At 60.4% G+C, this 20,441-nt stretch overlaps 1 protein-coding gene across 1 annotated transcript in view; it reads right to left on the reverse strand.

The window, feature by feature from the left end:
• The window catches only part of TPCN2 (two pore segment channel 2), a 30,464-nt gene extending 10,797 nt beyond the window's left edge, over window positions 1–19,667 (reverse strand). Inside the window, exons 1-13 of the mRNA XM_069471722.1 lie at window positions 19,534–19,667; window positions 15,089–15,153; window positions 14,364–14,440; window positions 13,786–13,963; window positions 12,394–12,510; window positions 8,985–9,091; window positions 8,115–8,187; window positions 5,731–5,830; window positions 4,700–4,765; window positions 4,381–4,445; window positions 3,735–3,835; window positions 3,035–3,116; window positions 2,739–2,825 (exon numbers count right to left, since the gene is read on the reverse strand). Of these exons, the coding sequence (XP_069327823.1) occupies window positions 2,739–2,825; window positions 3,035–3,116; window positions 3,735–3,835; window positions 4,381–4,445; window positions 4,700–4,765; window positions 5,731–5,830; window positions 8,115–8,187; window positions 8,985–9,091; window positions 12,394–12,510; window positions 13,786–13,963; window positions 14,364–14,440; window positions 15,089–15,153; window positions 19,534–19,642 (1,227 nt within the window). The 5' untranslated portion in view covers window positions 19,643–19,667. The remainder of the gene's footprint in view (window positions 1–2,738; window positions 2,826–3,034; window positions 3,117–3,734; window positions 3,836–4,380; window positions 4,446–4,699; window positions 4,766–5,730; window positions 5,831–8,114; window positions 8,188–8,984; window positions 9,092–12,393; window positions 12,511–13,785; window positions 13,964–14,363; window positions 14,441–15,088; window positions 15,154–19,533) is intronic.
• Window positions 19,668–20,441: the final 774 nt, after the last annotated feature.

Genomic DNA, 20,441 nt, shown 5'->3' on the forward strand with positions numbered 1-20,441 from the left:
CAACAGCTGCCAACCTGGACACGCTCGCGAGACCAGCGCTTTCTCCACCCGGCACCCACCCTCGAGACCCTCTTGTGTAATTAAGAAATAAACCTTGATAGGATTGTAGTTGCTGTGTTGTCTCAGGGTAACAGGGACAGGATGGTGGCTTTTTCCATTTTGCTCTGTTATCTATAATGAATACTCCATTTTTAACCCAAAAAGCTTCTCATAAAAAGAAGAGACCTCTTGCAGAAGCTGGCAGAGGCTGCTGGGAGGCACTGACCACACAGGAGGCTCCCTAAAGGGCTCGAGTGCCCGTGACCTCGGCCTGCCCAGAGAGCACCTCCCCGGAGGAGTGATCCCAAAACCGCGGCCCGCCTCAAATGTTAGCAATCCTGGAAGCATCTGCCTTTCACAATGAAATCCCGTCGGCCCTTCACGTCCATGGGTTCCACATCCACGGATTCAACCCACTGCAGATCGAGAACATTCAGGGGAAAAAAGCATCTACCGAACACGTACAGACCTTTGTATTCTCGTCACTATTCCCTAAACACTACAGTATAACAACTACTTACGCAGCGTGTACATTGTATTAGCTTGTACACATAACCTAGAGACGATTTAAAGCATACAAGAAGTTGTGTGTAGGTTATATACAAATACGATGGCATTTTACATAAGGGGCTTGAGCACCCGAGGATCTGGGTATCTGTGGGGAGTCCTGGAACCAGTGCCCCTGGAAAACAGGGATAAATGTACTGCCTCCCCCTGCGCTCAGCATTTTGGGGGAAGAGGGTGTCATAAAACCAGGGCAAGGATATCATAGCTCCCAAAACCTCTGCAACCCAAGCTCCCATCTCAAACCCCAGTTCTGGACCGTAGACCCCAGGCACCATGGTAAGAGACAGCATTCCGCAGGCTTCAGAGGAGACGGCCAGGCTGGGAAAGGCACGGCCAGAGAAGGGACATGGCTTGTGTCTTGGGCCTTCCCGAACCCTGTGCCAGGCATGAGCCCACTCTGCGGGGCCAGGACCAAAGCAATCTCGTAGGGCGATCTCAAATCCTGACACTGGGCGGGGGGGCGGGGGGGGGGCGGGGGGGAGAGTCGAGTTCGGATAACCAGGACTCTGCAGCTTCCTACAGGTCAGCAGGCAACTTCCCAGGAAGAGCCCACGTGGCCCAGAGGACACAAATGAGTAAAACGCTGAGGAGCAAAAACCGCCTTTCCAGAACCCTTTATGATGTCCAACTCCTCCCCGCCCAGGTGTGTCACAGCATCACAGCAAACCTGGCCCATGACAGCTGCTAAGAGTTGCCTCCGGAGCCCAGCAAACCTCTGGCCCTAGGACAAGAGCCATTATCTAAACAGTGTCTCCCAATTTCCTGTCATTTAAGGACCATTTCCACGGTTTCTGCAAAATCTACATCTGACAGCATGCTCTTAGTATCGTCTTCAAGCCAACTTTAGGTTGAGGCCCCACTGCCCAGCCCTGTCCCGCACAGAGGTCTGAAGGCATGAATACAGCGTCACCTGCTGATGTGTCACTATGACTGGCTCCCGGGCCCCCAGGGGGATGTGGGGTGCCACACTCTGAGGAACACTGCTCTAAAAGGGATGCCCCAAAATGATGAGAGGACAAGCCCGTGGCACCCAAGGCTCAGGCTGCCGCAGGGCCTGGCTCCAGTCTGGCAAGACCTTCAGAAAACCTGTTTATAAGAAAACCACCTTTGACAGAGGCCTGAGGCCAGAGAGGCCAACAACAAATCCTGCAGCAGCTGACAGCTGTCACGGGCTGAATCTCATCCCCCGCAAAATTCGTACCTTGAAGCCCTAACCCCCGACCTCAGCATGGGACTGTACTTTGAGACAGAGCCTTGTAACAGACAATTAGGTTAAAATGGGATCATTAAGGTAGGCGCTAATCCAGTCTGACTGGGGTCCTTACAGAAACAGGCGGTGAGGACACACACAGAGGGACGACCACGTGAGGACGCAGGGAGAAGGTGGCCATCTGCAAACCAAGGAGAGAGGCCCCAGAAGCCATCAGCCCTGCAGCACCTCCACCTCGCTTCCAGCCTCGCGACAGTAAACGTCTGCTGTCCAAGCACCAGCCCCTCCCCGTCTGTGGTGCTTCGTCACCACAGCCTGAGCAGACGAGTCACACCAGTGGCACAAGACCAGCAGGAGCAGCCGGCACAAACGTCTGGCTGTGCCCTTCACCCCCACGCCCATTCCAGGGTCCAGCTCGGTTCGCTCAAGGCCGAGCAGCTCAAAGGGCAGCCCCTCCGCTGCCCCACAAACTGCCTGTGAACACCCAGCTGTTTCCCAACATCTCCGCCACCCCTCAGAAGCCACTCCAGGCCTTTGGGACAGTGCCAAGGCCCACCTGGTGACTATGCAAATCAGTGTCAAGGAGAAAAGACAAAGGCCTTGGAGAGGCCCAGTGTCTGAGGCAGGACACACAGGAAGAGGAAAGCTTGTCATGGAAATGAAGAAAACCTGTATCAGGCCTGTTCCTGGGGTCTCATGAATTTCATCAGGTCAATAAAATCTCCCCAGTTTCCAAGAGGCAAACAGGTCTCCTTTCCCACTTGCCATCCCAGGAGCCGGAAGCCCTGGGCAGGGGAGTGCTGGCGCCTGTCACTGAGTCCCCCAGGTGATCAGTGACAGGGACCCTGCAAAGCCCTCCCTCACCCCGCGTGGCCCCACTCTCAGCAGGCAACCCAGGCCAGCCCCAGCGGCCCCCACTTACCTCCTTAACCAGAGTCTTGTCAAGCTCGTGGAAGATCCTCTGGAACTCGCTGGCCGACAGGGGGACGTCTCCGTAGGAGCGCACCTTCTGCAGAGGAGGGACGCACGGTGGGCCGGGGCCAGCGGGAAGTGACAAGGCCCAGAGCAGGTGAGCCGCCCCGCCCCACCCCAACAGGGCTGTGAACACCGAGGCTGATGCGAAACCACATCCCCGGGCCTGAAAAGGGACTGCTGGCCCACGCGACCTCCCGGGACGAGCCCAGAGCAGGCTGGGGCAGGCGCGAGGGAAGCAGCTACCTCTATGAGGGCCTGCTTGTGGAAGCTGTTCAGCTGCACCTTCTGAAGCACATCTAGTAAGTTCTGGGGTTTCACCCCAACTCTGTGGAGGAAAAAAACCCACGCCCCAGTGACACAGTCCCCTCGGAACGCAGGCCTGGGTGGGTCCTGGTGCCTGGCCTGAGCCTCACCACGAATCCACTCTGCAGCCCTGGGCCATGACACAAACCTCTGCTAAGGGGCGTCTCGTCTACCACGGGCCTTCGAGGGACATATTGCTGTGCGAGACTCCACTGCCGCCCCACAGTCAGGATTGGAACCTTCCAAAGTGACATTCTCAAGCTCTCTGCCCTCATTTCCAAACAGGACAGCAGAGTGGACAACTGGTTCTGACGCCCAGGTACCAGCTTAGAGGTGTGGGAGAGCAGAGGCAGGAGCGGAGAGCAGGCCAGAGCCGCTCAGCCCGTCACCAGCCCAGGGTCTCCAGGGGGATTCCAAAGATAAATGCATTGACTCAGGGCAAGAGCTACAGGAACCGCAGAGCACCAGGACATGCAGGTGTCGTGACTGTAAACGGAGGATTGAGCCCAGCGCCAGCCAGCAGGAAGCGAGGTGCAGTCAGTGCCTGGGAAGTCCCTGAGAACGCCCCATTCCCACTCCCAAAGCAGCAGCAGCACCCACCTCTTCAGGGAGGAGAAGGTCCCAGGGCCCTGGCACTCACCCCCGAGGGGAGGCTCCTCCCTCTCCAGACGTGGAGGAGAGGACTTCGTAGGCAGCCCGGGTCCCCAGCCGCCTCCGGAACAGCGAGGTCTGGAGAGATTGCTGCAAGGAGAATGGCTCTGAGTGGCCTGGCCCGGCCCTCTCCTGGCCACACAGCCTCCCCTGGGGAATAGGCAAAGGGGAACCTGGACAGCCTCTGAGGGCGCCTGGGCAGCAGCAGGCATGGTCACAGAGACTCCAAGGGACAGTCCAGGCAGGAAGCCAGACCCAGGCCCAGCCGGGATTGGTGCCCGACAGCGGCTCACAGTGCGATTCACCAAGGAACGTGTTTCTTCTCTGTGTATTTGGGTGCTGCTGGCGCCCAGATCCCCACAGGAGGGTGGGCGCCAGCAGCACTGGAGGCCACAATCCTGGCAACTTCCCTCTACAGGGGCGGGGCTCAGGGAGAGGACCCTGGGTGGCTGTGGAACGACATGCCTGTATCTCTGGCTCCTCCACAAGAGGGAGTGACCCTGTCCAGCCTCCCACCCCACAGGGAGCCTGGCCACTGAGGCTGAGGCGTCACCCTCTGGTCAGCTCAAGCCACGCCCTGCTGGACCTCCAGGGGCAGCTCTGGGCGCGGCCCAGCGGGGTGGCGGCTCACTCACCATCAGGTAGCCACGGAACTGACTGTAGATGATGGCCGTCAGCAGGTTCATCAAAAACAAGCTTCCTTCCAGAGGAAAAAGACACGGTCAGAGGAGACCGCCCCGCTACGGGGTGGGGGACACCAAGGGGAAGCAATGAGGTGGGGGACACTGAGGTGAACCTGTGGGGTCGGGGGATACCGAGGTGAAGCCACAGGGTGGGGGATGCTGAGGTGAAGCCAGGGGGTCGGGGGCAGGGCACACCCGCACTGAGCGTGCAGGACCCTGTCACAGGGAAGACTCCTGGCCGAGTGGCCCACACAGACGCGCCCGTGCTCACCTATGAGGGTGAAGACTATGAAGAAGATGGCGTAGGCCCGGTTCCTGGAATACGCAGGAATCATCACTGAGAGAAGGAACACACCCAAGAAGCTGAAATCGCACTGACAACTCTGTACATCCCACCCGACACCACCTGCCCCTCAGCAGCAAGGCGAGCCCTGCGCGGGGAGCGCCGAGGCCTTCGGCCACATTCCGACCCTCACCCCCTGCCTGCGCGCCCTGGGAATGGAGACTCCCTTATCAAGGACGATTGTCCCTGCGCAGAGGTGCAGTTGGCCTCCCTGTGACACTCCCCACAGACGGTTCAGCTCTGCCTGCGGGGATTTGTCATGACTCACAGGACATGTGTCCGGCAGCACAGCGCTCCCTGGGGGAGGAAGCTCCCTGGCTGCCTCCTGGGAAGGTCTCTATGGCCAGGGACACCCCTGAGCCCAGTAGGAAAAGCCCTAGGCAGCGTGGCCCGGCCACAGCCCAGCCCGACCTCGGCCTCCCCGTCCTGGCCACACCCGCACCTGCGCGGCCTCGGACCCGTCAGCACCGCGACACGACACAGCAAGCGCCCCAGCCAGCCCAGACCCCAGGGCCTCTCACACGCAACGCTGCCACGTGGCGCCCCACGGCTGGGCCTGGCCGGCCACCAGAGGAAGCCCACTGGCCACCGCCACGTGACACCACAGAAGGAACACCCATCACTTGTAGCTGCTCAGAGGAGTCAGGAGACGAGGGAAGGAGGAGGCCAAGAGAAGAAAAACGGAGAGCGAGCAAAGGCGCAAATGGAAAGAAAAAGGAAACAAGTGGGAAAGAAGAGGAACAAGGAAAAGGGACGCTGAAAAAGAAGAAAGTGGGGAAGAGAAAGAACAGGGAAGGGAAGGAGAGTGCCACCCTTCATCCCCACCTGCTGGGACGCAGGCAAGCTCTGCCAGGGGCGCTGAAGGCCGGAACCCTTCCCCACACGCCTTCCCCACACGTCTTCCCCCACGTGCCCTCCCCCATGTGCCCTCCCCCCACACACCCTCGCCCCCCACACACCATCAGGGTTGTTGGCGGTGGTCAGCAGCACCAGGAGCGAAGTCAGAGCATCTGGCAGGTTCCGGAAGTAGGTCATCCTCTCCCTGCTCTGCCCGTCGTCCTGCAGAAAGCAGAAGCGGCAGCTCTAGAGCCACTGGGCCCGCCCCCCAGGCTGAGCCACAGGTGGCAGAGCTCCAGGCCCTGGCCCCAGCAACCTGGAAACATCCACCCAGCTGCCCGCCGCCAGCCTCTTCCCATCTCTTCTCAGCAGGCTCTGAGCTCGTGGCCAGATAGGACCGACCTCAGAGTCTCTGGGCACAAAAGCGGGCATCCAGGGAGGCCACACACCCACACAGACACTGGCCACCAGAGCAGGCCTGTTTAGAAGCACAGTGAAAAGCCCTCAGCCAGCCTCGCTCAGAGCGTCACAGCCTGGCGACCAGAGCCCACACCCAGCACAGCCAAGACTCCTGAGCAGGAGGAAGAGCTGGAACTTGGGTCCAGAATGCCTGCTCTACAGGCTGCGCATCGGGGGCCTTATGCTGGGTTTATCAGCAAGGGACGTGTGCGCCCGCTGCCCACCCTCTCTCCCTCCTGGGGGGTCCCAGCCTGGAAACACAGCAAGCACATGGTAGCTCCACTCAAGACTCCAAGCCCAGGGCTCTCCCTAGGGTCTTGGGCACGTAGGCACCCTCTCCACCAAGCCTGCAGACTCCCAGCCAGATGGGTGACCCCTGTAAGCCAGACTGGCCGTACAAACCGTGGGGGCAGCTGTACAGTGGGATTCAGCCCCACAAACACATGAAACAATCTTCTCACTTAGGGATTGTTGCAAAGACAAGTTCCCAGCTGCCAGCCAAGGGCCAACCCTGCAAGCAGGCCCTGCCAGGAGCCACCCACGATGGTCACTCTGCTGCACAGGCCGCCCGTCCTGCCTCAGGGACCAGGACACACCACCAACACCAGGGCCTCCAGGTCCTCAGACAGGAAATGGCACTGCCCCCTGGTCTGCCCAGTCAGGGGCCCCAAGGACAGGTGAGCTAACCACTACAGGGGTAGGGGACACAGGGGTTACAAGGTCAGGGGCTCCCTCAGCCAGGAGGAGCCAGGGGATGCTGAACAAGGCCACCCAGGGGCAAGGCCCAGCTCCCACCCCGGGACAGGCTGACAAGGGGGCACAACGGCTGAGGTCAAGGCACCCAGGACAGGTCCATCACCACCACATGCTCCTCTGAGCTGCAGAGAACTGGACGTGCAAGACCACAGTGAGCAGCCGTATCCCCCATAATTACACAACACCCACCTTGCTCAGCCCAGTGTCCCCTCCTGGGGCAGAAACCCAAGCCTGCCAGGCACCTCGGGACACTCAGCATTTCTGGGACACAGGCCCACAGCCCCAGTCTTGAGGCCAAGGCTGTCACCACCTCCAGCCCCCATGCCGACTCTGGCCACCTGTCCTGGGCTCTGGGCAACAGCAGTAACTGCGGCCATCACTGAGATTCCACCGGCTAGTCCCACCGCAGCAGCCCAGCTGCCCCCGCCACCCTGGCACACACACGCTTGGATACACACACATACAGATACACAGAGACACACACACTACACACACACCTGCAGACATACAGACACAGATACACACGTATGCGCGCACACAGGCACTGGGGCTGCAGCCCCTCAGGGCTGATTCCTTCCACCTAGGGTTAGAGGCGCAGTCTTCAGTCCTCCCTTCCTGGGCGGCACAGCCTCAACCCCAAATATTGCCATAAACTCGTGAAGACCAGCCCTGGCCGAGCACCACCCACATTCCCAGGATAAAGCAGGAGAGAAGCACCAGCCTGACACTGAGGAGGACAGTGACCCTGGCCAGGACAGGACAGACACATGGCATCGCAGGTTGGGGTGGGGGGCAGCAAGGCGGGTGCCAAGGCAGCTGGAGAAGACGATGTGGAGACAAGAGCAGGGAGAGTGTGCACGGGTGGGGCCGCCCCCGTAGGCCAGTGCCCTCCGGGAGCCACAGTCCAGGAGGGGTGCAGGGAACGCCAGGTGTCAGCAGGTGTGACAGGGGCTGGAGGACGAACCAGCAGAATCACCCTCAGTGACCACCCAGCAGGGAGGGGCAAGGAGGGACACAGGGAGGGGGAAGAGGAAGGGAGGACGAGAAGGAGGGAGAGGAAGAAACAAAGTTCAGGTGGGAGGAACAGGGAGGCTGGAAGGGGGACGGGGAGATGGGAAGGGAGGGAAGGGTAGAGGGGGTCTCGGGCAGGTGGCATAACCTGGTCCTCGATCTCTGCTGAGCTGGCCCAAGACTAGTGCACAGAGTTTGGACTGGATTAAGCAAGTGAGTGCAGATGACGCCAGCCCAGCCCCTCTGTCCATCCCATCACCCAGCCCTCCAGGCACCTCACCTTCTCGCCAGCGAACAGCAGCATCCCAAACATGGTGAAGAGATACAGGTGAATTGCCAGCAGCAGCCCGACGCTGGGGGAGGACACAGGCACTCAGCCCTGGATAGAGTGCGGCCCGCGGCTCGCGTGGGATGGGCAGGGCTCCGGAGGGGAGCGCCCGCGGAGCCTGGTACCCGGAACAGAGCCAGGCAGCAGCTCGGGCCCGCCCTCTCCCCCAAGCACCTGCCTTGTGCTCAGCCATGGGGTCTAGGACAGGCCTGGTCCTGCCTAGCAGAACCCCCTTTCTTCGGCAGGGACAAACGCAACCCTGGGGGCCCAGAAGAAGCAGCATCAAGGACCAGGGACCCTCAGAGCAGAGAGTCCACTTCCATCCATCTGGGCTGGATGGCGAGACAGGCAGGCACAGGAGCCATAGGGGACGCAGCGGCACTGCCACTGGCAAGGACAGAGGGAATGGGGGTTCCAGGGGGCAGGGGAGGGTGGGGGCTGGACAGAGGCTGGGCCTGGAATGCAGGCGAGAGCCCCACACCTCTGGTGGTGCAGGAACCACGTCAGGAGCAGCTCGGCCTTATAAAGCTGACACCAAGGGCATGCCAACACGGAGGGCACGCCAACGCCACGTGGAGTGGAAGGAGACAGCAGAGGGGAGGGCGGTCACGGGGAGACAGGAGAGGACGAGCAGACCCAGTGAGCAGAGTATTCACAGGGCTCCCAACCTTCCAACCAGAACCAGAGGCCCCAGGACGCCCACCCACCAGCTTCCCCACCAGCCGGGAGGGAGCCAGGGCTGGCGAGCATGGAGGGGGTCTGAGCACAGCTGCAAAGGAACCCCACACTGCATGGCCTACCCTGCAAGCCTCAAGAGCCCACCTGGCCATCTGCGGCAGTGACCACCTGATGCACTTCAAGGTCTTCTTCATCATGGAGGAGTTCTGCAGCAGGAAGAAGGGGCGCAGGAGCCGGCGGACTCGCAGGGGCTGCAAGAGACCCAGGCGACTGAGAACCCACCTGCATCCTAAGTCCCACCCCACACCTGCCACCATAGGGGCAAACGGACCAGAGACCCCAGTGCCCTGGGGGCCACCCTGCAAGCCCCAGGCTCAGAGTCGGGGCCTGGGTTCCAGAACTGGCTTTAGGCCTTTCCCGGGCCACACGGCCCCACTCTTCCTCCTTGCTGCCGGCCTCTGTGTCTCTTGACTCCTGGGCACTGTGGTCTCAGGCTCCCCCACCCAGCACTTCTGTCCCAGTCCGTGTCAGAGCCTGTCCCCCACTGCCCACCCAGGGCACAGCCAGAAAGGGTAGGGGCTGGTGCGCCTCCTCCCAGCCCTTGCCGCCTGCTCTCAAAGCACCCAACCACCCCACGCCACCAGTAAGCTGCTGCCCACCTCTCAGGAGATAGCCCCCTCCAGTCCCTGCCTCCTCCATCCCCAACCACTCCCGTCCTTCCTCCCCTCCCAGAAACAGACACTGTCCCCAAGAGCCCCCCACCCCCACACTCACACACTGCACTCCCCACGCTCACATACACCCACACACACCCCCTCCTACCCCCTTCCCTTGAAGGGTCCCTGTACAGCCCACCACCTGCCATTCTCGGAAGCCACCCAGCCCTCTCAAGGGTTGGCTGTCACCTCCCATCTCCCCCACTGTGACCACACCTTCAACTCACACCAAACCCCCTCTCCCCTTCACTGGCTCCACACTTCCCTGCTCCTGTCCCAATCCATCCTCCTCTCCCAGGCACCGGGACCCACCCGCAGTAACTTCCAGGCCACTGGACCCACAGACACCTTCTGGCCCTGCCTCGTGCTCTCAGCACCAGATAGGCTGCCCCCAGGTTCCCTGAGCCTCCAGCCAGCCCCCCACTGCCTGTACCCCTCATTTCCTCCCTCTGGCCTTACACCCTTGACTCAAGCTCATCCATCCTTGTGACTTTAAGTATCACGTTTACACTTTGGACTCCTCCCACGGTCACTCTCAAACCCAAGCTCTCAGCGCCAGTCTTGCACTGTCAGCTCCCTGTGCAAAACCAAAACCTTCTGACGGCTGTCAGCCTCTGACTGTGGCCTGCAGGGCCCAGGGAAGCAGGCCCCCCAGCCCCTCCAGCCCACCCCGGGCCTACCGGCCGCAGCCCTCGCCTGCTGGCTGTCCCCCCACTGCTGTCTCGGCATAAAGCGGCAGCGCTGCCTCCCCTAGCGTTGCTCTGGGTTCCTTTCCATCCTGGCACCCATCACGCTTTGGATGAACTTGGTGCAGAATCAGCCACCACCTCACCGCCCTGCAAACACAGCTTCAGGTCAAAGAACGCACCTTACAGCGCAGCCCCAGCGCTCCCCGACAGCGGCCGGCCTGCGGGACGGTGCAAGAGCCTTAGGGAGACTCAGTGACGCCGCCAGCTGTGGGCTACTGAGCACAGCACAGACTCAGAACCCCTGGCCACTCGGCAGAGCTGCTCCTCCCCTAGCCAGGACTCACGGGGACCCAGGTGAGGAGATAGGAGTGGCAGCATTGCCACTTCCCACTCCCGGCTTTCTGGGCTCCCCTGGTCTGGAAGCATCCGTTCCCGAGGAGGGATGCTTCCAGCAGGGACACACGCTGGACCCGCTGGGTTGGACCATAACTAGTTCATGGAGGGGAGCTGATGTGCTGGGCGGGGTGAAGGATTCCAATTTCCAACAACAGATGCTGCCCCCGAGAGTGGCAGAGAAGGCAGGTCAGGGGTCTTCCGGGGCATCTCTTAATACTCCCACATCTAACAGGAAAACTTAGCAGAGAACTCCAGCCATCAAAAAAAAGCAGCACCACCGAGGACTCGGTCCCTCAGGAATGAGGGTGAAGAACCCAGGCCAGCTGGGGAAGTGCATGAGGCAAGGGACCGGGAGCAGGTGGCAGAAAGGGTTAGGAACAGCAGTAAGGCCCACAGCCGGAGCAAAACCAGCGCTATCTTAGCTATGCGTGTTTTCTCCCTTGCTGGTTATGTAGGCACGTGTTTATGCATATTAATGAATCTCTGTCCTCCCTCCTTGCCCCTCCTAACTTCACAGAAGGATTCCCAGTGGTAGTTTACAGTTTAGCCTGTAAGTTACAGAACAACCAGGGGCCAACAGGACAGACACCACACCCGTGACTCAGAAATGGCAGCTGCTGGGCTGCCCCTCTCCTCTTCCTGGGGAGGGCATGGGAGCCCCTCCTTTGCAGGGAGGAGGGCTGCATCTTAGCAGGTGGGAAGCTTTCGTGCATGGACGTAGGAGGAGGCCGTGGAGACCAAGGAGCTGAGCTTTCTACCCGCCCTTCAGCTCTGCCGTGCTGCTGGGGCTGAGACCCCACCACTTCTCTCCCCTGCAGCAGCTGTTAGGTGCTACCAGCAGGAGCCTTGGGAGAGGCTTCCAGACAGGAGGTGGGGATGGGGCTCACTGCCTTCCTATCACGGGCTATTCCTATTGGCTGTGCCCAGCGCTTCCGGCCTCCCCAGTCAGCACTCCTGGAACCAACGTCACCAAGCCTCTGGAAGGCCCAGCACGTGGGGCAGCACCCCTTCCCAGAGGGCAGAGGGCAGGGTCCCAGCTCTGTGGGTCCCACCCGTCAGTGTCCAGGTGCTAATAACCCCAACCTCTTCCCTGCGTTCCCCCAGCCCAGGGGAGGGCCTGCTTCCTACTGTTCTGCTGCGTTCCTGGTTCCCTTTTTTTGGTTACTTAACATCTCCTTAAGTCCCTATGTTCAATTTTCTCTAGTAAAGCAGCAGGAGGGGGTTCTGCTTCCCTGACAGACCCCGATGGGGACTGCTGACTGCACACCGACCTTGCCCAGCTCCCTCCTACCAAACCACGGGAGGTGCTTCTCGGTGCTCTGAGGGGAAACAGAATCTGCGGTCGAGACGCTCGCGGGCAGCGGGGAAGTGGGTTTCTCACTGCCAGGCCTCGCAAAGCTTTGGGATGCAATTACTGGGCATGGTGAGGCCCTGGGTGGCGCCTTCATGGGGGACTCAGCCAGTTGAGGAATTCAGCTGAAAAGTGCAGAGCCGAGGATTGGGGTCCGGGGACTTGCTCCCAGGTCCTCCCCTCACTAAGGAGCCTCAGGCCTTCTCTAGGCCTCAGGGTTTGCACCTGAAAGGTGGGGACAAGTCTCCCAGGCCAATGGGGGACTTAAGTGCCACAGAAAGTAGGCAATGCCAGGCAGGTGTACAAGACAGTTGCAGGCCGTGGACCCCTGTCCCACCGCTCCCCTGGGCAGCTGTAGCTCGCGCCCACACCCTCGCAGGGCTCCCTGCCTTACCACCTACCTCCCGACAAAGGAGACTCACGGACACGGTCCAGTCTATCAGAGACACAACCAGCACCCCGAGGTAGCCCAGCAGCCAGAGGTCCTTCTGGAAATGGGCCTGCCCAAACAGGTAGCCCTGCAAGAGAGATGGGGTGAGCCAGCAGGCAGCCACACAGACGCTGGCCCTGCAGCCAGCCAGAGGGCATCGGTGCGGACAATCAGGGATCAGGGTGGACAGAGCACACAGAGCTTCATCCACATCCACGCGACGTCGTGGAGAAGCGGGAGCTGAGCCGAGATCAGGGGTCCAGAGCTCCCATCTCAACGACTAGCCACTCGCTGTGCACCCTCAGGCACAGCACCTAACCTCTCTGACCTCAGCTTCCTCAAAAACTGGGAACAGTTTTGTAATGGGCTTCCTGCCTCCAGAGGTCACAGCTCGCACACATGTTCTCTCTCACCTTTTGAGACTTCCCCAAAGTGCCAATCATTCAAAAAATGCTAATGACAGCTTCTCATCAGTTTCAGTTCCAGTTTAAAACCCCCCAAACCTGCTAATCACACGTTGGCTAAAAACGAGGAAACAAGAAACGGCCCCCATGGCCTGCAATCACACACACCAGGAGCCAGCCACACCCCTCAGTCAGCACACAAGCCACCCTTCTCACAGGGGACTGCGGGCAGCACTAGACAAAGCCACCACGTGACCGTGACCGGGAGGCCACGCAAGCCCACAGGCCAACCCGAGGAGCAGCAGGGCTGACCCTGTGGAAGGCTGCAGCCTCGGGCTGCTGGATGTGGACGTGGCGGCCCTGGGACCACAGCACTGGAATCGGGCAACAGAACATGTGGCCCACACCGGACCCAGCACCCTGAGCCTTTCTGGAAAGTCACTAAGCTCTGACAAGGCTCGGAAGCTTAAATGAACAAGGGAAGGCCCACCTCCAGCCTGCAGAAGGACGCGGGTCACAGACAGAATCCAGTCGGACCTGCAGGAGCTGCTGTGTGGTAAGAGATGCCTTTCTGCCCCACCCAGGTCCTCTCCTCCTCCCTTGGGGGTGGCAGAGTGAGCCGTGAAGAGACTACCTGGTCCTCACTTGCTCCGATCTCTCCTCACAGTGGCACTGCCAGGCCCGGGACCGTCCCCAGGGGCCCTGCTAGGCTGCGCCACCCCGCCCACCCCACCCCCACACAGCCTAGACTTCTGAGAAGAGCTGAAACAGCCTCTGCTTCGGGGCCCAGACTTGCCCAGGAAACCCGGGCCTTTGCTCAGCGGGTCACGGTGCAGTCAGGAGAGCTGGCAGCCAGCTCAGCACCAGAAATACATGAGGAAAGACACAGTCAGGGGCAGGACAGCCAGGGCCGCTGCGGGGAGTGCGCAGGGCCACGGCGCCTGAGCTGGTGCCCTCACCTTCACGGAGAGGTCGGCCACGAAGACCAGCAGGCAGAGCACCTCCACGCTCTCTGTCAGGCCACACGGAGGCTCCCAGGGCGGGGAGCGGTAGCGCACGTCCGCCGTTCTACTGAGCGAAGACGGGGTCTCAATAAAAGCCAAAGACAGGATCAAGTAAATAGTGAAGCTCAAAGTCCTGGAAAAAGGACAAAAGTTAGTTAAAATGTAAGAACCATCAGCCCTCTGTGGCCAAGAGGCTGATGAGCAGGACCGACTCCACCAGTCCAAACGGCAGCAGCTGGCACTCGGGGGTTGTGGACTCTCATGACTGCAAATATCACTGACCTGGCCACAACTCAATTGCCCTTGGCTGATCTAAGTGTTCTGGAAAGGAACCCCCATCACCAAAGGAACCCCCGTCACCAAAGGAACCCCCGTCACCAGCTACAGGCTGGGCCCCTTTCCAGGGAGGAGGGGGCCGTCGGCCTCCTCTGCACTCGTAGGGAAAGGAGCTTGCCCAGCCCAAGGCCAGGTGTGGGCCCCAGCACAGGTGAGGCCAGCCTCCCACCACCAAGCAAGCCTGGGGGCATCCTCACCGTTGGCACAGGTTCGAGTAATACCGTCGGTAAAGCCACAGCGAGCGGGTGTCCATGCGGTGGTTGATGGAGCGGTACTAGAAATGAAAGGTCACGCAGGGGAGCGTGAGCAGCATGCCCTGGCGCCCCCTCACCGCACAGCCTCAGGCAGTGCACCCTTCCCACCAAGGCAGGCCCGAGTCGGGAGACGGGCTACGGACGGCAGGGCTTGTTTCAGCATGTGGGCGAGGCCTGCCCTGACCCAGCAGGCTCAGACCATTACAAGCTGCAAGGTGTGCCCCGAAACCGAGCACTCCTTCAGGGCCAGACACCCAGGGCCAGCAGGTGCACTGACAAACACTCAGGGAACATTTGCTGAGGGTATAGCCACGTCCTCTGTCTGCCCACAAGGCCCTCTTCTATGTGCAAGGCCGAGCCTCCCAGCCACCAGGCAACTGTGTCATCTTCCAGAATGGCCCCCCAACCTAGCACCTAGAACTGGGTGGTCCATGACAGGCCTCGGAAGGTGGTAAATCAATGAAGCAAATGGTTCCAGGACTCAGAAGACGTCCCTCAGAGGACTCAGCAGAGCAGTGCCCAGAGGCCCAGCCATCACCATTATCCTAACCAAAGTCCGGCAACTGAGGCCTTGGCCCAGGACAACCCGGAATGGAGGGGCCAGAGAGGCTACCGGCCAGCAGGCAGCCTTCACCCAGACCCAGCCATAGGGGGCAGGAGCCACCCACCTTAATGGCATCTTCGATGAAGACCACAGCCTGGTCAATGCAGAGGCCCCACTTGGCAGCAGCACCTGCAGGCCGAGAGGACACGCTGGGCAACTGAACGGGATCATGTGGCCTCACCCTTACAGGACGATCATGACCGAGAAGAGAAGCTGGCTGCGGCTCCGTGCAAGGCTCCGTTTGTAAGGAGATGCCTTGCACGCTGCAGTGTGTCCAGAAGACAGGACCCCTCCTCGGCAGCACTGTGCGTGCCCCAGGCAGGGTCCAAACCAGGTAAGCAGCCACTGTGTCATGTGCACGGGAACCGGGCCCAGAGGGGAAGCAGCTCTGCGTGGAGAGCACACGCACCCAGTGTCACCCATGAGCAGCAGCACATTCTGCAGGGCCCTGGCACCAGACTCGGGGTTCAGGGCCGGCTCTCCCACCTGCTGGCATGGAGACTGCGGGTATCTCCTCCTCTGTCAAATGGGGGTGGAATGGCTGCCCTGCTCAGGTCCCTAGAGGGTGCCGTGAGGTGCAAGGTGGGAGCGCAGGAGCCCCCTGCCAGGTCTGGCTCATGGAGCATGCTCAGTAACAACTGCCATCACTGTTCTTCTGCCTAGTCCCAAGCAGCCTTTGCCAGGACACTGTACTCAGTGTCCTCCCTACCCTCTGTCAAAGGAGACCATGAATTTAACACTGATATGTAAAGCTGATCTCTAGAACCAGAAGGTACTGCCAACACTGAGACTACCGAAGTCCCATCCCTGCACATCACGGACCAAAGGATCAGGTGACCCTACCCAAATCAACCCCAGGGTCAGCACCCAGGGAGCATCCGAGTCCCCCAGGCCCCTGCCAGCACCCTCCTTGGCAAAGGGTGGCCACCCGCCTCCACCAACCAAAGATTTGAGTTGTCATGGCACAACCTCTCCCAGCGGGCCTGAGAGAGGGTAGCAGTTGGCTCCTGACTAGGAGGGGCCTTCCGGAAAACTCAGGCAGCAGAAAAGCCGGGTCCCAGCACCCCAGCCCGCTCACAAGCCCCTCACCCGCCCAGGAGCTGCAAGCTGGCACACTGGGCCATCACTGCAGGTGGGCTTGGGGTGCCCCCAGAGGAAGCTGCTGTGCAGCAGACAAAGGGAGAGGGAAAGCTGGGGGAGCAGAGGCCCGCAGCGGCAGAGCAGCTGGGAGGCTGACGTCCCACTTCCCGTGGCCCGGGAGCCCAGGGCAGCTCACAGGTCAGGGCCTGGAGATGAGATGCCAGCCCATGTTGCCTGCCAATCCTGGGGAGGCAGCTGCTCCTGTCCCAGGGCTCGTACTGGGGGACATGAGGCAGAGGCAGCTGGGCCCAGGGACTGATCAGAGACGTGGGTGACCTTGGTGAGAGAGGCAGGAGGCTTGGCCCCGTCCTGGCTCTGCTACGGCCTTGCTGTGTCACCCAGAGCAAGCACCTTCCCTCTGTCTGGGTTTCCCGACAGGTACAACCAGTTGGCTCACCCCGAGGACTCCTAAATGTTTTCCCAGGGAAGCTCTGAAGGTGGTGACTGCTGGGATCCCCTGAAAGTGTCCTGGGAAAGCTGTGAACAGCAGCCACGCTGTTTTGCTCTTCGCTGTATCTGCACAGCCCAGGACGGCGGAGGGCTCGGGCACACAGTGATGCTCAAAGCTGGTTTATCCCATGAGTAAATGAACAGCCTGAGGGGAGCCTGGAGGGCAGGTGGTCTAGAGTCCCCACATTACCAAATTCCCTGGGGAGAGACAGAATCTCAGACAAGAAGAGTCAGGCTGCCAAGGGCCCGGGAATCCCACCGGCCCCAGAACTGAGGAAGGGGCTCACGACCACCCATGCAGGCCACCACAGGCAAAGGGGGGCGCACACCCCTGAAGCTGCCTAGCTGCTCGTGGTTCCCTTGCACCTGGCTTTTTGGTTGCTGCTTTGTAAAATTCTAAGTCTGGCCACCCAATCTTGCCCGGTGTCCCACCCTGCAGCAGCCTGAGGATCTTGTCACAAACGCTCAGGAGCACATCACAGCTCTTCACAGGGCCCTACTATGCAGGCCACACTCCGCCCCAGCCTGGCACCGCAGAGCCCCAGGGCTGCTTCCCCACCTCGCACCCTCCATGCCACTCATTCTGAACCTGGCTCTGCCAAGGCCATGCTCTCCAAAGCCACCAAGCCCCTGCCCAGGCTGTTGCCTCTGCCAGGAGCACCATCCTCCAACTTGTGGGTCCAGGGACTCCCCTGGAGCAGCTCACCCTGCCCTGAGGTCATCACTCTGGGTAGCAAAAACCTGTCCACACCCCACCCATCCCACTGGGGCACAGTAGGTCAGAATGTTGCCTCAGCACAGATGACAAAGGGGCTCAACGGCTGCTTCCCACACATCAACCCTGGACTGGTCTCCCTGCCCCAAGCCTCTGCTCCCCAACACCCAGGTCTAAACTCCCGCTCCCCTCTTGCTCCAGGCTCCACCTGCACAACCTGTGCAGGGCCCTGGCCAGATGACCTTGGGCAAGTCCTTTAACCTCTCTGTGCCCTGGTTCCTCACAGACCCTACCCAGTAGGAGTTACGCATAGATTGAACGGGTTACTGAAGCCAGAGTGCTTTGCAAAGTAAGCACTTCATAAACCTTTCCTGTTAGTCTAAAAGCTTCTATGGCACAGCAATGCCTTGTCCTCTGACTGTTTCAAAACCAGTCGAAGGGAGTTTTTCTGACCCAGGAACAAGAGAAAGCAACTGGCCTCAACCTTTGGCCATGGCCTCACCAGGTGGGGCTGAGTCAGAAGAACCTGACTGCAGGGTCCACTGGGGTCCTCAGGGCATCCAGTAGCAGCAGGACTTGTGAACCCAGAGCACCAGGCCCCCATCTCAGAGCCCCACACGGGCGGTGGCGCAGAGACTGAATGAGCCTTTGAGTCTCCATTGCTCCTGTGCTGTGTGAGCCCAGCCGGGGGCCTGGACAAGAAGAGTCAGAACACAAGAGTGTCCTGTCCACGTTCTCAGAAGCCCTCACTGAGGCCACAGTGTGGGGACAAAGAGCCTCCCCACCAAGGGCCCCCTCTTGCCAGCCACACTGCCAAGCTTTGGCTCCTATCTCAACAGAGCAGGTCTCATCTGCCACATGTCCACTCTGCCAAGGACAAGGACCTGCAATAATTAACGGACTCCTACCCGGGACAGTTATCGGCACCCCACACTGCCCCACTGGGCCCTGTGCTAAGGGCAACCTCTGCATCTCTCTGAATCCTCACAAGGCCCTTATTACCACCCCCTTTTACTGAGACTCACAAAGGTTAAACAACCTGCCAAGGTCACACAGCCAGGAAGGGGCAGCCCCAGAAAGGCACCCAGGCCTCCAGAGACAAAAGTCTGTGTCCCCCAAACACCACCATAGCCTACGTGTCTTGGCAAGGGACCTGCAAAACCTTGTCCCTGCAGACCTCAATCCTGACTGGTCCCAGGAGACAACTGCAGAACTTCCTGGGGGCAGCCTCTGAGGTGGGCAGACAGGGTGGCCACCTCAGCCTCTAGTTTTTTCATCAAACCCTGTCAGGGACCTCCCAAAGGCACCCCCCCCCCCACTATTCCATGGATGGGCTCAGGATACAGACCAGTGGATGGGGACCATGATTCCAACCTGGTCCCCACCCGTCAGAGAAGGAAAAAGAAGTCTAGAGAGGGCAGTGGCCCAGGCACCAACACCAAGAGTGGTACTAGTAGCAGCTGCACCAGAACAGAGCGCTGTGACCTTGGGCAGGTCTTGGGGCCTCTCTGGGCCTCAGTTTCCTCATCTGTAAAATGAAGCTGAGCCTTTCTTGCCTCTAACCCAGCACCTAATCCCCTAGACGTCAGCCAGAGATGGATGGCCGCACTCTCCAGGGAAGGATTCAGCAATCTTCAGCCAGGAGGTAAACAGGAAGGGCAGGAGGAAGGTGGAGAGGGGACGCTGGGCCTGGCGCAAGGCAAGCTGCAGCAGCCGGCCCGGTTGAGGAGGCCAGCTCCAGCCCCACGGGAAGTGGGACCAGGAACAGCATAGCAGAAAGGACTGGCAAGTCGCTTCCAGCTGGGCTGAATCCCAGCTCGGCCACTCACTGGCTGTGTGACCTTGGCTAGAGTAACGCCTCTCTCTGAGCCCCAGCTTTCCCCCTTAGAAAAGGGAAAAATCAAAGCGCTGCCTCCAGGGTGTGGGCCCGGCCCGCAAGCGGAAGGGCCGCAGGAGGCTGCCCCAGGGCCCTCGGAGCGACGACCCCGCAGCGACCCCGACTCCGCCCGCATCCCAGGACGGGGCCTCCGGACGCAGCCCGCTGGCCCTCAGACAAGCGGCTCCGCTGGCGCCCGGCGCCCGGTCGGTGTGGGCGCGCCCGGCCGCGACGTGCGGTGCAGGGACCGCAGGATGCCCACGCGCGAGCCAGTCCCCCGGATGCTCCAAACCCCTCAGACTCCCCTGTCCCGGGCCAGGCCGCTCACCAGGGCTGGCTTGGACGCTGCGGCAAGTGGTCAGCCCCGCCGGGCAGTCGCCGCTGCCGCCGCGGGCCCGGCGTAGTAGGGGCTCCGACTCCGCCCGGGGCTTCGCCATCCGGCGCTCAGGTCGCGACCCTCACCGAAACTCCGGTCGCCCGAGCGCCCGACCCCTCTGCGCAGGCGCAGCGCCCCGCCCCTGGCGTTCGCAGGAGGAGCGCAGAGCACTGTGTCGCACGGGCGCTCTTCACCACCAGCCAATGAGAACGGAGGTCTCGTGCGTGGGGCGGAGCTTCGAGGGTCCCGCCCCCGAGGGTGGGGCTCAGCTTCTTCCGCCCGGGGAGGGGCGGCACCTGCGGCTTGAGGACTGTCTGAAGGTTGGGGGGGTGTTGCGTTGTCAGCAGTGGTCGGTCTCAGACCCAGAGCACACCTTGGGCCCTTCCAGACCTACCGAATCAGAAACTCTGGGTGCAGGGCCCAGGAATCTGAGTTTTAACAAGGATTCAGGATGAGGATGGTTCTGATGCATGTGAGTATTGGGTACATGGGGGTGACTGCGAGGGGCACCCCCAAAATGGAACTCGAGTTTACCCTCTGATAATGAAATTGGGAAAATTAAATAGAATTAAGGGTAGAGTTTAAAAGCACAAATGACACACTTGAAAAGATATTTACAACATATCTAAAATTAGTATATAAAGAGCTTGTATTGTTCTCTATTGCTGCAGTGACAAATTACCACGAACTCAGCATAAGACAGCTCCCCTTTATTATCTCTCAGTCCTGGAGGCCAGAAGGCCAGCGGCTTGACTGGGTTCCTGTCTCAGAGCCTCACAAGGCCAAAGTCACAGTGCCTCTGAGCTCTTATCTGGAGTCTCTGGGGAAAATCCACTTCCAGGCTCAGCAAGGATGTTGGC

This window comes from Eulemur rufifrons, chromosome 6 (assembly GCF_041146395.1).
Source record: "Eulemur rufifrons isolate Redbay chromosome 6, OSU_ERuf_1, whole genome shotgun sequence".
Taxonomy (NCBI): Eukaryota; Metazoa; Chordata; class Mammalia; order Primates; family Lemuridae; genus Eulemur; species Eulemur rufifrons.